Source organism: Bombyx mandarina, chromosome 19 (assembly GCF_030267445.1).
Source record: "Bombyx mandarina strain Sakado chromosome 19, ASM3026744v2".
NCBI classification, from domain to species: domain Eukaryota; kingdom Metazoa; phylum Arthropoda; class Insecta; order Lepidoptera; family Bombycidae; genus Bombyx; species Bombyx mandarina.
In genome coordinates this window covers 5730692-5745929 of record NC_143225.1, presented here as the reverse complement: position 1 = coordinate 5745929, position 15238 = coordinate 5730692, and the positions used below count along the sequence as shown (strand labels likewise).

The window sequence follows — 15238 nt, the reverse complement described above, 5'->3', positions numbered from 1 at the left end:
ATTGAAAAAAATATACATATAACTACACAATCATAGAAAACAATTTATAATTCCAGTATAGGCCTTAAATCAAATCAAATAAAATGACATTTTATATTCAGTGTTTTATTTATTTCGCGAGCCACATACTTGTAGATTCAGTCTTCAAAAACGGTACACCGCGAATCTTCTATTCCTGATGTTACTAAACTCTTTCCTGATTTGATTTCCCATTACTCTAAAACCTTCATAAAATTGAGGCAGAACCTTTCTGAGCAGCGGTTCAGGGTATACGAATTCATAGCCGTCGGTCAATTCCATTGTGTAGGAGTAAGGAACTCCAACAGCTCCAAATGCAAAGTCGTCGCTTCCTCCTGCAGCCGGGTACCATTTACCAGCGCTCATTACTTTGAAGGGTTGCCCTCCGACCCGCTGAATAGCGTCTGAGACGGCTCTGGCTAAGCTGTCAAGCTTCTTCCACTCTTTCGGCAAGAAATCTCCTGTATAACCCCAGGGGTAAACCAGGTACTGACCATAAGAGTGAATGGAGACGTAGAGCTTCATCCGTTTAGCGTTCTCCATCATAACGTTTCTGACTATTTGCGTTTCAGGTTCTGAGAAGGGTTCGGGGCCGGCGTAAGTTTCCTTGTTGCATGGGTTGTAGGAGACCCCACTGACCGCCCATTTGAAGCCGTAGTTGCGGTTACCGTCCACGCCATAGCAGTTGGCATGTTTCGATCTTGTTTTTCGCCACAAACGATTCTGAGATTGAATTAAATATGCTTTATTTCAATATTGTTCCACGAAATTCAAAATTATGTGATGCATTAAGGTACTTAGACGTACTAGATTTTGCGTCACACTAACTTCCTTGTAATAAATTTCTAGTAATTTAATTTAAGTAAAATGAAAAAGGTTTACGGAGCCGATTTTAAGTTGTAAGATTAATGATATTTAACCATTTTAACTGTTTCAAATAATAAGAATTTTTAAATATAATAATTTGATTCGGAACTTACGTTTCTACTGTTTCTTGTGTATTCATATCCATCAGGATTTACGACTGGCAGGATGTACCAATCAACACCATTCAAGTCGTTTTTTGCTTCAGGATCATTGATCAGTCGATGAATGACGTACAATGCCATAGCGGGTGCAACCCATTCTCTGGCATGAATACCTGTTTTAGTCAATTATTTTTTTACATTAAGATCATCAATTAATAAGACTTCAAGATTTTAAAATATATAAATCTACTACTGTTACACTATTTTGAAGTCCTCCGAGTACTTTCGTATCAAACGATGCGAATGTGCCGATTTTTCTAGTGAAATACGCACTTAACAAATGTTCCACGGTGAAGGAACAGCATCTTGTAACAAAAATCAAACCCGTAGAAGAAATAATTTCCTAGTTACTGGTGGTAGGGTTTCTTGTGAGTCTGCATTAGTGATTACCACAACCCCATAAAAGAAAAGTCGTTCCTAAATGAACCACGGTTAAAAACGGACGAAAGTATGTTTCGTGAACATGCTTAAAGGCACACATAAATATCATCTGGCTATTCTATATTTATACTGCATAAATATGACTTGATTTGATTTTAATCTTAGACAGGGAACTTAGCTTACACACGTGGAGATAACTGATTAAGTGACTCTTTCATCTCTCAAATTGCAGGCAAAAACTTTAATTACCGATCGACCTTGTCCTTCAGACTATGGACCAGACTTTACTAGATCAACTCAGTCATTAATTCATCTCTTAACTCCTGGTGATAAGTTGTGATAGCGCCGGTGTTTTCTAACGCGAAGCGAGTCTTCCCGACTTGAGATATAGGTCTGCTATTATTTAAATACAATTGAGATCTTGCTTCTCAAAGCAAGCGGTAGCATTCAAGTGGTATTTCTGAAATTCTGTAATTGCCTCATATCAGGTGGAGATGAAGTTAGATTACCTATTCAAAGTAAGCTATCTGTCTAATTGATCTATATAAAAAAAAACTTCATCGCCTTAAGACTAGCCCATACAATGAGTAATTGCTGATTTTGATTATTTTTATTTCTGATTCAAATTCAAATTCACTAACAGTTTTAGTGACAAATGGAAATATAAAATTGCTTACCAGCATCAATAAATATAATAGGATTTCCGGCACTTGGATTGGAGGATATTTTCACGAGCCTCATCACTCTGCCTTGGTAGCTGGTACCCAGGACTTGGAGACGAACGAGATCCGGGTATCTTTTTGCCACTGTGTCCAAATAGTCTTGGATCTATTCGAGTTGTTTTATAAAAACTTTAATATATTAATTTAATTTTATAACAATTTAAGTTACTTGCATGTATCTTAAAAGTAACAGTAAACAGCTGTGTTTTTGGCTAGAAATTCTAATTAAACTATTTAAACCATTAAAGTATTCTAACTTACAGCGGCATGTGAATTATATTCGAAAACGTTGAGTCCACGAAGTAGGCGCCTTCTTGGAACTCGTTCTGGTGACTCAAAAGATCTAAAAGAAAAACGACAAACATCTATTGAAAACACTTTTTTTTTATTGCCCTTGTAGGCAGATGAGCATACGGCCCGCCTGATGGTGAGTGGTTACCGTCGCCCATGGACTTCAGCAATGCCAGGGGCAGAGCCAAGCCGCTGCCTACCGCATAATTTTAATCTATATGTTCTACAACTCATATGTACGTTTTTCAATCATTGCGTACGTACATTTCATAACGTTATCGTATAAGTAAATAGTCAATGGTTTTCTATTTGCTATGACGGGTAAAACGAGCTCACGGCCCACTATAATATTAAGTGGCAACCGGAGCTTATAATCAGATTCATTTAAAAAAAAATATATTTACTTAAATCATTTTACAACTGTCACGCTTCGGACTCCCAAAACATTTCATAGTTATATTTCTTTTTTTATTGCCTTAGTTTGCATACGGCCCACCTGATAGTGAGTGGTTACCGTCGCTCATGGACGTCAGCAATGCCAGGAGCAGAGCAAAGCCGCTGCCTACCATTAAGTCTTCGTCGAAGCATTAAGTACTCTCCGCAAGTCTCGTCTAAAGAAGGCCATGTCATAGCGCTCGGGAAACAAATTGTATTCAACTGAAATGTCATTTACTCCCATCTATATCATTTTAGAAAATCACCTTTAAATTCTATGAAATACGAATTGAAATGCTTTGAAATTTTTGAAATGCTTAAATAGATTAATCATAAATACAAATGTATACAAACACTTCATATTAATTCTTACCTTCCATAATTTCTTCGCTTAATTTCATAAGTCAAATTCGTGTTTTGGGCATAGCTTTGAACGTAGCCGAGCTTATTTGGCGGGACTATAAGATCTAAGCTGTCATTAATTCCTCTGCTTTGCTTTAATATTTCTACTTGATTATCAACATCTTCAAAGCGTGTGATGTTCTCCAATTGACTCGTAGTCTCGGGGAACAGACGTATAAGTGTGTAACTGCACAGATGTATTATTTCAGTTAGATCTTTTAATAGCAACCTTGTTCCAAAAGCATGGATTGTTTTTGAAGTGAAAACTTCTTTAGAATCGTTGTGATTTCAAACCGGATGCAACGGAAAAAACGACAGGTAAGAGACACAAATACAAAAATGTGTAGGATGAAGCCAGCAAAGAATGAGACAGAAATATACATACTATTTAATACAGCGCCATCTGTGAGATTTTTTAATACTAACGTGTGTATGAAAGCTCTTGTAGTGAATTTTAATTTAGGATTATACGTGAAATTAAAATATCAATTCACAGAGGGCGCTACCTTACAATTATTTACTAATGACAAAATTTTACATATACTTAAGACGTTTAGGATAATTGTATTTTAATTTTGGAAGGTTTCACTTCTACCACGTGTGAATTGCACACATTTTTTTTTTTTTTTTTACTAGTTCGTAAAAGTAATTTCGGTGTTTTTATACATACTTTTCGTATTTGTTGACATCACAGCGCACGTTACTCCATAGTCCAAGGATACCTAAGAGAAATTATTATGTTTATAGCCACCAATGAATTTCATAGTTAAAATACAAAAAAAAAATCGTAATACCGTCCGCTAGACTTTAAATAGAATATTCATTTAAAAAAGCGTTAATAGATAACAAGATAGATGCCCGATGTATTCTTGTTGATTTATGTGTTTACGCAGAGTGAATTTAAATCTAAGGTATTTTCCCGAACGCTATGAAATGTCCTTCTTCAAACGTGGCTTGTGGATAGTATTAAGCGGTAGGCAGCGGCTTGGCTCTGCCCCTGGCATTGCCGAAGTCCATGGGCGACGGTAACCACTCACCATCAGGTAGGCCGTATGCTCGTCTGCCTACAAGAGCAATAAAAATAAAGGCAGGTGTGTATATTATTAAATCAACAAAAATACTTTTTTTGTCATTTATATATGTTTGTAGGTGTGTATATTATTAAATCAACAAAAATACTTTTTTTGTCATTTATATATGTTTGTAGGTAAAATTAAGAATTCAGGACATGAATCCCTGACTAACAGAAACGGGATTTCGCGACGTGAACATACGTAAATGGGCTCACTTTCTCCTCATTAGGTTTGTGGAGCATTGGCAAAGATATTGGTGTCACCGCCGTCCGAGGATCAACTTGCATCGAATCGAATACTTAATTTAAGAAGACATCCACTCATCGGGCTTCAAATAATTGGGCTCTTTATATCGAGGCTTCGACCAATTTATCAACTGATTTTATACCAGTCTTTGATCGACAAGAATCACGATTTTATTTAAGCTATTAATTTAATAGCCATCTTTATGAATGGACGCGGCACTTTGAATTGCGTTATATGGTATCATAATATTAATTTTGTAATATTCATGGTTATTACGTATCCGCAAAAATATTCCTTCCGATCTGTTTTTAAATTTCGAGTGAAAGTGAATGAGTAATACAGAAAGTGAAATTACTTCTCGTTAGATCCTTTATGGGATTAAAAAGGATGTTTGAATATGATTTCGTCGATTATAATGAGGCCTGATTTAATCAAATAAAACAGGCTGCTTTCAATATTATGTGCCTGTGTTAACGTTACAGTAATATTATATATTTATGTTATGGCATATACTTGGGGGGATTCCGTTAATTCAAATGATAATTAAGGATTAAGAGAAGCAAGAATAATGGTTGTTTTAATGCAATTGAAACTTCAACTTCATGTTGTTCATCGGTAGTCGCTTAACGTCATTGACGGGTAAGTCACCGTCCTTGTCGAACCCGAGCGAATTAACCCCATAGACACAGCCCACTGAGTTTCTCACCGGATCTTCTCAGTGGGTCGCGTTTCCGACCCGGTGGTAGATTCTGCGAAGCACTGCTCTTGCTAAGGTCAGTGTTAGCAACTCTCCGGTTGAGCCCCGTGAGCTCACCTACAAACTTTAGGGTGAAGCTGAAATAGCCTCTCAAGGCTATCAGCATAGGTAGGGAAAAAAAAGAAAAAAAGACTGGCAAATGAGCTCATACTTCACCTGGTATTATAGACATAGGCTATAGGCTCATAGACAACACTACGCAAATAACGCCCCACAACCCACCTTGAGACAAGAGGTACAATTCTCGGTTGTATGTATACTAAAATGAAATGGTCAGATATAAATCCGTGGGGATTCACAAGAAGTCCTACGACCACAAATTACGAAAAATTATAATTTTTGCGGATTTCTTTTTAGTAATACGGTACTGTTCCTTTATATTATTCCTTCCCATTAACAAGTTGGAGCGATGATATACGCAGAATAGCAGGCAGTGTATAGAGATGAGAAGACCACGATCGCGTCGTGTGACGTGCCTTGGGAGAGGCCTATGTCCAACAGTGGACTAAAATAAGCTGTCAATGATGATGATTATTTCTTCATCGTGGAAGTAATTTATGAACATGTGTTTAGTACGTATTTTATTAGAAAAAGGGTAGCTGCGGGATTGGAACACCGGCACAGTCGCATCACTTAATACGAATTCGTCCTGGCGTCCATATCGTTTAGGCCACAAACAACTGTTGCTACTTCCTATAGAAATATTGACGCAAATTTTCTTTCGACGAATTTCTAGCATCTTCTGATACAAAGAAAATTACATAAAAATTAAATTCCGAAATAGCCTGAAAGGAAACTGCTGCTTCATTTCATTTACCGTAGGTGTCGTAAAAGGCAACCAAAGAATTTATTGGAAAATGGAAGGTTTTTGTTTTTTCCTACTTAACTGGCTAGTGGAAGAGCTCACCGGACTCAAACTGGGAGAACTTAGCTAACATTTACGCTAACGAGAACAGTGCTCCGCTCAATTTTATTTTTGGCGGCATTTATGTTGTCTATGTAGTTCCGGTAAGCACTCCACCTACTTGATCGTCCACCCACCTAAGCAATTAAAAAAAAACCTGCTTATAATGAATCATGACGTCATCGCCATCCAGTCGTGGGGGTGCGAGAGGAATAACAAGAAGCTCTCACTAGCGCTCCACACACCCACAGGCCACAATTTCTTATAATCGCTGTTTTCGTAAATATAATATCTATTTTTGATGGATGCGTATAAAATGTTACACAAACAAAAACGAAACGAGTCTAAAGCAAAAAAATATATATCTCACGTTGCGTCTTTAAATAAAAAGTAAAACTTCACTTATACGTGTTAGGAAGATTTATCATATTCTACAAAAAGAGTCCCAAAGCTAGGATATTCTTCGATTTATTTGGGCATCTATAAAAAAGGAATTTATAACGATAACAACAAATACTTAGACAACGTTATATACTGTAACATGAACTTTCTTGTTAATTGTCTTAAAACTAGTTTTGTTGTATTCGATAGTTTTCAATTCTGTGTTACTATCTACCAATCTAAACATATTTGATGTTACCGTAGGTACGTGATTTCTTTAGACGACAGTAAAATAAAAATAAAAGTAAGTTTCTTGTAAATAAACATGAGCGTCGATGTGCATGAGCATATAATGTTAGGCAGTGTAGTTAACCCTCATTAAATTGCTACTTGTGTTTTTTCTGAAACAACGAAGTCCTTATCAGATACTTTGCTTTTTTTCTTCTTAATAGGCATTTTAAAAACTAACAATCGTATCGTGATCCCATTAGGCGTGGTCACGGTAATTTGCTGTAATTTAAATCTCTAATTGGTATTACGCAGCAGTACCTATAATTAGTTCGATTTTATTGATTTAATTAAAAACGTTTTATGTTCACGTTAATTATGAGGTTGAAGAAGCGTGAAAACGATTTGTTTTTTTTTTTTATGGGCTGGAAATCTCACGGCGCATAGATGTCACGAATATTTCCGCTAGTCTTCCGCCTTCCAACATAAAATCGATGTTTCGATTGCATTAGTACTATCGAACAGAGCACAGACTTGTTACTGCTTTTACCTTTACCTTGAAACATTAACAGTTCAATACCTTATTCTCTTCTCCTATCTTTGTTGACCGATTTTCTTTTTTCTTTGTTTAGTTGCTCTAATTACCAATATGCTTAAATTTTCACCTATTACTAATTTGGTCGAATTTAGACACACAATTGGACGAACGTAAAAAGTTTGTCATGTTATAACGGATATTTTATTCTGTAAATCACAAACCATGATGGTTTTTCAGTAGAATTTATACCAGGAATTTATACCAGGTGATACCAGCCCGAACAATACGATATCAACATCGTATTGATAAGTACAAAAGTGTGATAACACGCCGTTAGATTTAGGGCCGCGGTTTCGATATTAAAACCTCTACCTATACTCTAAATAAGCCGTTTCAAAATCTCTGAAACTGAAATCATAACTTATTTTAACCTCGGTATTTTTAAATAATACCGATTCTGCTACTACTTCATGTCATTTGGCGTTTTAATTCCTGCGATTAAAAATTTACGACGACTTAAAACAGATTTTGAAAGTTCAAACGAAAAAAATCATCATTAAAACAGGTGCGAAACTTTTAATTGTGTAATTTATTTTTTTAAACATTATTTACCATATTTCTGTTTTATTTATCTTTATAAAAAATTAGCAAATTGTGTACATTTATTTTTCCAAAGATTAATAAAATAAATAATTAATGCCTCTCATCTGTCTCTGCTCTAAGGTAGACAGATAGACATTAAATTCCTCCACGTAGAGTATATTTTGTTGGTGCAATAATCTATTTTCCGTTTATAGTTTAATAATGAAAAATGACTACTTTGTCACAGTATGAATTTATTTTAATTATCCTGTAGCGCGTGTTACGGCTTACAATTACAGGATTAAATTTCCTAATTTTGTTAGAAATATAAACAAATCGTTTGTCATATCCATATTTTTTTTCCATATTTAAATTAAGTTTTTCCTAATTTAGACATAATAATATGTTACTTAAAAACAAAAAAAATAATATAAGTATTGAGTTTTAAAAAAAAAAAGAATGTGTACTCACTAAGCACCAACGAAATCCACGACATTATTTTTCAAATAATTACCACAAATACAACACAATCAGAAAATACAATTTCAAGCAATTAAAATGGTTATTATACGTAAAAGGTATGTTTGGTTGTAGAGCGATCGTGCGCTCACCGCTGATGGCGCCTGCGCACTGTCAGACGACAGCCTAGCACCGTGGATCCAGGCCACGGGTGGAAATAACGGTACCAAGGCACCCTAAAAACAAGCCCGGCCTACCTCGAATCTTTATAATGAAACTTGTTTGTGTACTCTACCGATCTTTTACATCGTACAATTAAAATTATTATGACATTATCAAAACGCGAACCGGTGTCTTCTGATTTCACATAACAAAGCAACGGATTGAATTTATTTTTCAAAGATGATTGCAATAGATCTGCAATAAATCTGCAATAAATGATCATTAACAATATTGCATTTCGATTTGGAGAATGAGGCAACAATTATGCAATATAGGTAAAAATTCATCGCACCGACTCCAAATCTTAGGTTGCTTAGTGACATACGCGTTATGATTTCTATAAGTTCCCGTAACACAAGATGGGCTATAAGTTCGTCTGCTCTCGTACCGATAAACATATTTAGATGGTGAGTAACAATTATATATATATATTGTTCACTAAGAAATATGCTCTCTTGAATATTTGTAAGTAGTCGTGATAGAAAGCCTCAGAGTGGCTCATAATTTAAAGTCGTTCTTAAAGTTTGTAATTATTATCCTTTTCGTTAGTAATTAGATATATATACTCGTAATAAAAATATAATATTACACTGCTTATTATTTATGGAATACTATAGACAAAAACAGGCGCAGTGTCAGATAAAATGAATTACATGCAAGTTTATGATCAATAATTTTCATTGAGGTAGAAGAAACACAAAGGTTAAGTTAAAGTGAAAACTTGAAACGGTCTGATGGATGCGCCGAGTCGGGTTCCACGCCGACGCATTCGACTTTATTAAATTCTTATAAGTATCAATAAACTATATTGAAAATCTTCCAATACTAGATCAAATTCTTTACGCAGCTTGAAAACCTAATGCAGCTTCTAAGTAAAGTACACTCTCTTGCTTATTCTTATTTATGTGTAAAGAAGCAAAATTTTTAATAATTATTATTATATTAAATTGTGTATTTGTATGTGTATTTACATGATATATGTATGTATGTTTATGTGTGTGTATATGTCTACATTTCACTGGATTGGTAAACCGTGCGTAATTCGTTTCCAAATTATTCTTGTCCACCTGATGATTGTTCCAGACAATTGCGAGATCCAGAGATCGCTCTTAGCGATAATACCGTCAATAGTACTTTTTTGTATTTAATGTATCGCATTGTTTATTTATTTTTTGGTGTACAATAAAGAATACTCTCTCTCTCTCTTTTCATGTTTGAGGGTTTTTTAAATGAACATATGGGAAAAATGGAATAATTCAAATGAACAGCAGAGCTCATGCAATAAACCAAATGGCAATATCAACACATGTGAGCTTACGATAATGTGATATTAGGGAAAACAGGGACAGTCTCTTTAGTGTACCATGATTTAGTCCATCAATTTATTTTAATTTGACTTTATCATTTTAAATATACATATATTTAAAATGATAAATATATGTATTTTACATATATTTATCATTTTAAAACACAGTCTGCTGGTAGGCATATACATATATGCCTACCAGCAGACTGTGTTTTTTTAGTTCATAATACACACCGATAGAATGAATTAGATGGATAGACCTATGACCATTATGTATAAAAGTTTCCGACCTTCTTCACCATTTCCTTCCAGTGGAACTATGGGATATCAAGATTGACAATACTCATGTCACTTCGTTACAGTCTACCCACAAATAACCAGTAACATTTTTTTTTATTGCCTTTGTAGGCAGACGAGCATACGGCACACCTGATGGTAAGTGGTCACCGTCGCTCATGGACGTCAGCAATACCAGGGGCAGAACTAAGCCGCTGCCTACCATTAAGTACTCTCCGCAAGCCTCGTTTGAAGAAAGACATGTCATAGCACTCGGAAAACACATTCTTAGTGATTTCCCTTTTTTCCTAATTCATCCAACACTTGCCAACTAAGTTCGAAGTCCCACTCTTTTCTAAGCACATATGTATCTTAAACCCTTGTATCAAAGCAACTCTACACACAACCTAGGCAATTGTTTATTTTTCCCCTTATTAATTATTCCCATAAGTAGTTCAATTACTTTTATAATTATAGGTTATTGAATTCTCTTTTTTTTGTAGTCGCTAAATTTTTTTGAAGGATTGCATTCGGTAATTGAATATTGCTACTGATATGGCCGTGATGAAGAATATCGAACTCGATACTGCCTACTCGATACGATTTTGAGAATAGGTATCCCAGTCGTACGTATTCCCATAATTAAGTGTCGTACAAAATTGTAGCGTCGAACCAGTATTGACTTCTCTGTGGCAATGAACTTATTTAAAGCATTAAGCTATTAAGGTTTATTGAACTGCAATCATTGTAAGGAACGAGTTTACCACGCATCACCGGTAACGGACTTCAGCTTATTATTGCAGGGACAAACTTACGTGCACTTTAGCAGAAGTGTCTTTGTATTTAGACGATTTCTATTGCTTCTCTGTTTTTTATTTATTTATTGCTTACATGAGTTCACAGCCCACCTGATGTTAAGTGGTTACTGGAGCCCATAGACATCTACAACGTAAATGCCGCCACCCACCTTGAGATATAAGTTCTAAGGTCTCAGTATAGTTACAACGGCTGCCCCACCCTTCAAACCGAAACGCATTACTGCTTCACGGCAGAAATAGGCAGGGTGGTGGTACCTATCAATGCGGACTCACAAGAGGTCATACCATAAGTAAAAATGTTACTCATGTATCAAGTTGAAGCGCCGTAATCGGGGGCTCGAATATTTGTTTTCTTTGCAAAAACGAGCTGGTCTTAATTGATGACCAAGGGTCATTTACACGCAAAGGGACGGACCTTAAAATATAAGGTATAAATCGTATTGTATTATTATTGTTTTAAGCTTCTCAGCGGTACGCATTACTGCTTCTGTAGGGATAGGTACAATAGTCGTAAATACCATTTGGCTCCTTAAGCGCCCTAACACCAGGAATTATGTAAATTTTAGGGATTTTAGATAACAGGCGCTATTATTCTTTCATCGTGATGATCGATAATGAATAAATGTTGATACATACACATAAGCTTACGTTTTTACTTGTGGTAGGACTTCTTGTGAGTCCGCGCGGGTAGGTACCACCACCCTACCTATTTCTGTCATGAAGCAGTAATGCGTTTTGGTTTGAAGGGTGGGGCAGCCGTTGTAACTATACTGAGACCTCAGACATCATATCTCAAGGTGGTTGGCGGCATTTACGTTGTAAATGTCTATGGGCTCCAGTAACCACTTAACACCAAGTGGGCTGTGAGCTCGTCCACCCATCAAATCAATAAAAAGAAATAAAAAACATAAAAAAATTAACTATGTATTTATATTAATATTTATTTAGCCAACTATTTCACAACATAGCGCTATCAATATTATGTCAAATCTTCTTTGAAGAACAATTATAGTTCTATTCTAAATTTAAATCGGATACATCTCCTAGTTAGACCATCGAATTTATTAAATTAGTTGTAATGTAATTCTTCCAAAAACACAAAAGAAAGAAATTTAAAAAATAATATTGAAAGTTTTTCTTTTCAAATGAAAAAGAAAAACCATACATAGTCGTTTTGATACTTAATGAGAAAATCACGATAATAATTAGACAAAACGCGAAACGAATTCTTCAATTGAATGAATACGTTTACAGGGATCAATGACTGAGGAGTCTTTTCACGGTGAGGTCTTTTAAAAGAAATACGGTTTTGTTTTGATGCTTCAGACAAAGAAGTCCTGTTACGAGCCTACACTCTGACGAAAGCGTGTGTCATTTGATAAATGGGGATATCGACTATAAGAATCCTAAGTTGGATACTTAAGGCTTCGTCAAACAGAACGCGTAATTAGCACGCGTCAGAGCGCTAAACTGATGCCGCGCTATGACGCCGAGATGTGTTGTACTACTATGGTAACATACCGTCAAACAGAGCCCCAGCGCTATAAGTACGCAGCGCTCTGTCGCGGCGTTAGGAAGCTTTGACGTCAGGCGTTGTAATTTTTTACAAATTTTATTTTAGCGTCCGAGTGAATGTGTATTAAAATACTAGATAATGCCCGAAAAAATGATATAAATAGTTAGCAAATACCCATGCCTATACAATGCCACATCTGAATCACTCAATTTCTTAATACTTTTAAATTTTCACACTGCTATCGAAAGGCACTATGATTTAGCGAATGCGTTGCGTCAAGGAGCGTTGGACTCATCTAGTCAATTTGTGTGACATGAAAAGAGCGCGACGTTAAGTACGCGGCGCTAAGTACGCGTTCTGTTTGACGAAGGCTTTAGTTTAATTGTGTAATGAAAATTAACAAAGCGGTAGGCAGCGGCTTGGCTCTGCCGCTGGCATTGCTGAAGTCCATGGGCGACGGTAACCACTCACCATCAAGTGGGCCGTATGCTCGGCTGCCTACAAGGGCAATAAAAAATAAAAGTAGTAGTACAGTGACTGTTTCATTACCAGAGAAATGTGAATGAGCTTGAAACTTGAACAAACATGTGCTACTTAAAAACAATAAAACGTTGCAGTACTGAATGAAATAATTATGTGAACGCTAACTCTCTTCTTATGATAAACAATGTTCTCGACAAACGGCCATTCCTTACGGTCAAATTCATACCGAGTTACAAATCGCTTTTCAATTTGTCGCAGTAAAATATTTCGTATCCGTTATCTATATATTATTATTCAAAACAAACCATAAAAAATATCGATGAAAGCGAACATATGTTTGAGATGAGTAGCATAAGGAATCGAGATTTCTCGTCAATTGAGTAATCGAAAAAGGCTTCACCGTTTTCGTCTCGGAATCAAATGAAATCGAATACACACATGAGCCCGCGCCGTCGACAGCTGCTCAATCGTCAACTAACAGCCACGCTTATAGGTAATATTTTATTATTAAATATTTTTAAAACTTACATTATGATAGCATTATATTTTATAATCTACTAGCTGACCCGTAGCAGACTTCGTAGTGCCTCAATCGATAAATAAAAGACAAAAGGAATCCGTCCGATGGGGGACACATCAAAGGACAAACAAAATTGTTATTTTTATATAATTCCGAGCATTTTCATATTTATTTACCTTTTAAACGTTGCCTAGACTTCCACAAATCATTCAAGACCAAAATTAGCCAAATCGGTCCAACCGTTCTCGAGTTTTAGCGAGACTAACGAACAGCAATTCATTTTTATATATATAGATTTAAATTACTCATGAGGACATTGCTCATGCAAGCAATTCATACTTAACTAAAACAATATTTAAGACACGCATATCTTATCAACGAAGGTGCAGGTGGTATTTTAAATGCCTAATGGCCTTCGATCAACACAGCTAATAATATCAGTATGGCTTAGCTAAAATATAGTGAAACAGAATTACAGTGTTATTTCAGAAATATTTTTGTTTTGCACCTAGTCATTCCAAGCTTAAACCGGAATAGAATTTAGAAAATCTAGTTGAAATCATCATCTAGCATGCACAATACTTTGGCTGACTGCTTTGTATGTGACAGCACCCTATTTGAATCTAAAGACGTGACTACCTCGAATTCCGCAGTGAAAACAGGACGGATTTAAACAAAAGCGACGATAAATATAACCAAAAAACTATATAAACGTTCGCTTTCCTCTCGAACGACTCCTTCTTTATTCATAACAAGTTTGACCCGGTCGACACACATTGAGACTACCGAATTAATATGGTTAAGATACATGGAAGTTTTTGAGGTTAATGAAACACACAGTTCGAAATGAACTGGCATTTTACAATGAACAAAGCATCCTTTTTGACGGTGCAGTCGCGATGACGAACACCAGAGAAAGTATTACTCATATTCGGCAAATATGTATAATATATAATTGTACCGGTTTCGCATTGGTTTTTATGGCGCTCGTGTGTATACATTTTCTAATGAATAATTGTTTAAACAAATGATACTAGTTATTGGTTTTATGTTATATGGTGTGTTCCGAAACGCTATTGAAACCAGGAATGTTATTACGAGCAGCAAATTCAATGTCTAATGATGTATTCATAGTGCTAATGGTATTTGAGAACGCGCGAACGTGATCTTTGGAATCTGGAACTAATTCGTTTAGCATTACACAAATTGAATGTTTATAGAACAAGATAGGTATTTCCAGTAAAAATAGAAAGCGAATACACGTTATATTTTGTTTAAATCAATTTTATGATTTGTTTTAATTTTAATTAAAGTTACGTAAAAATAACGATATAATTAAATATTGATAACACAATTAGTACATCTTGTAATGTTTAATAAACAATTTCTAATTAAACATATGCATCCTTGAATTCCTTGAGATTCTTTGCTACTTTTCTTCCATATCAAAGTAAAGTCAAGGCCAACAATGCTTATAGACATTCTTTAACACTAGCGTCTTCGGTCTTGGAAACTTAGACAGTTTTTGCAATACAATATAAGAACAATACATTTAAAATGAAATTGCCTGGTAAAGATGAGATCTTAATCAATTTGTGCATATGAATTGCTATTTTATATTTTAAATACTTTGATAATATTGATACATATAT

General features: G+C 35.4%; 1 protein-coding gene across 1 annotated transcript; it reads right to left on the bottom strand.

The window, feature by feature from the left end:
* Positions 1 to 89: 89 nt before the first annotated feature.
* LOC114243092 (carboxypeptidase B) lies at positions 90 to 8638 on the bottom strand. The gene is made up of 7 exons (XM_028174463.2): positions 8458 to 8638; positions 3948 to 3999; positions 3249 to 3464; positions 2411 to 2492; positions 2105 to 2255; positions 999 to 1159; positions 90 to 741 (listed from the first exon to the last, which is right to left on the bottom strand). Exons 1-7 carry the CDS (start codon positions 8480 to 8482, stop codon positions 145 to 147), a joined length of 1284 nt encoding a protein of 427 aa, XP_028030264.2. The 5' UTR covers positions 8483 to 8638; the 3' UTR covers positions 90 to 144.
* Between the last annotated feature and the right edge of the window lie 6600 nt (positions 8639 to 15238).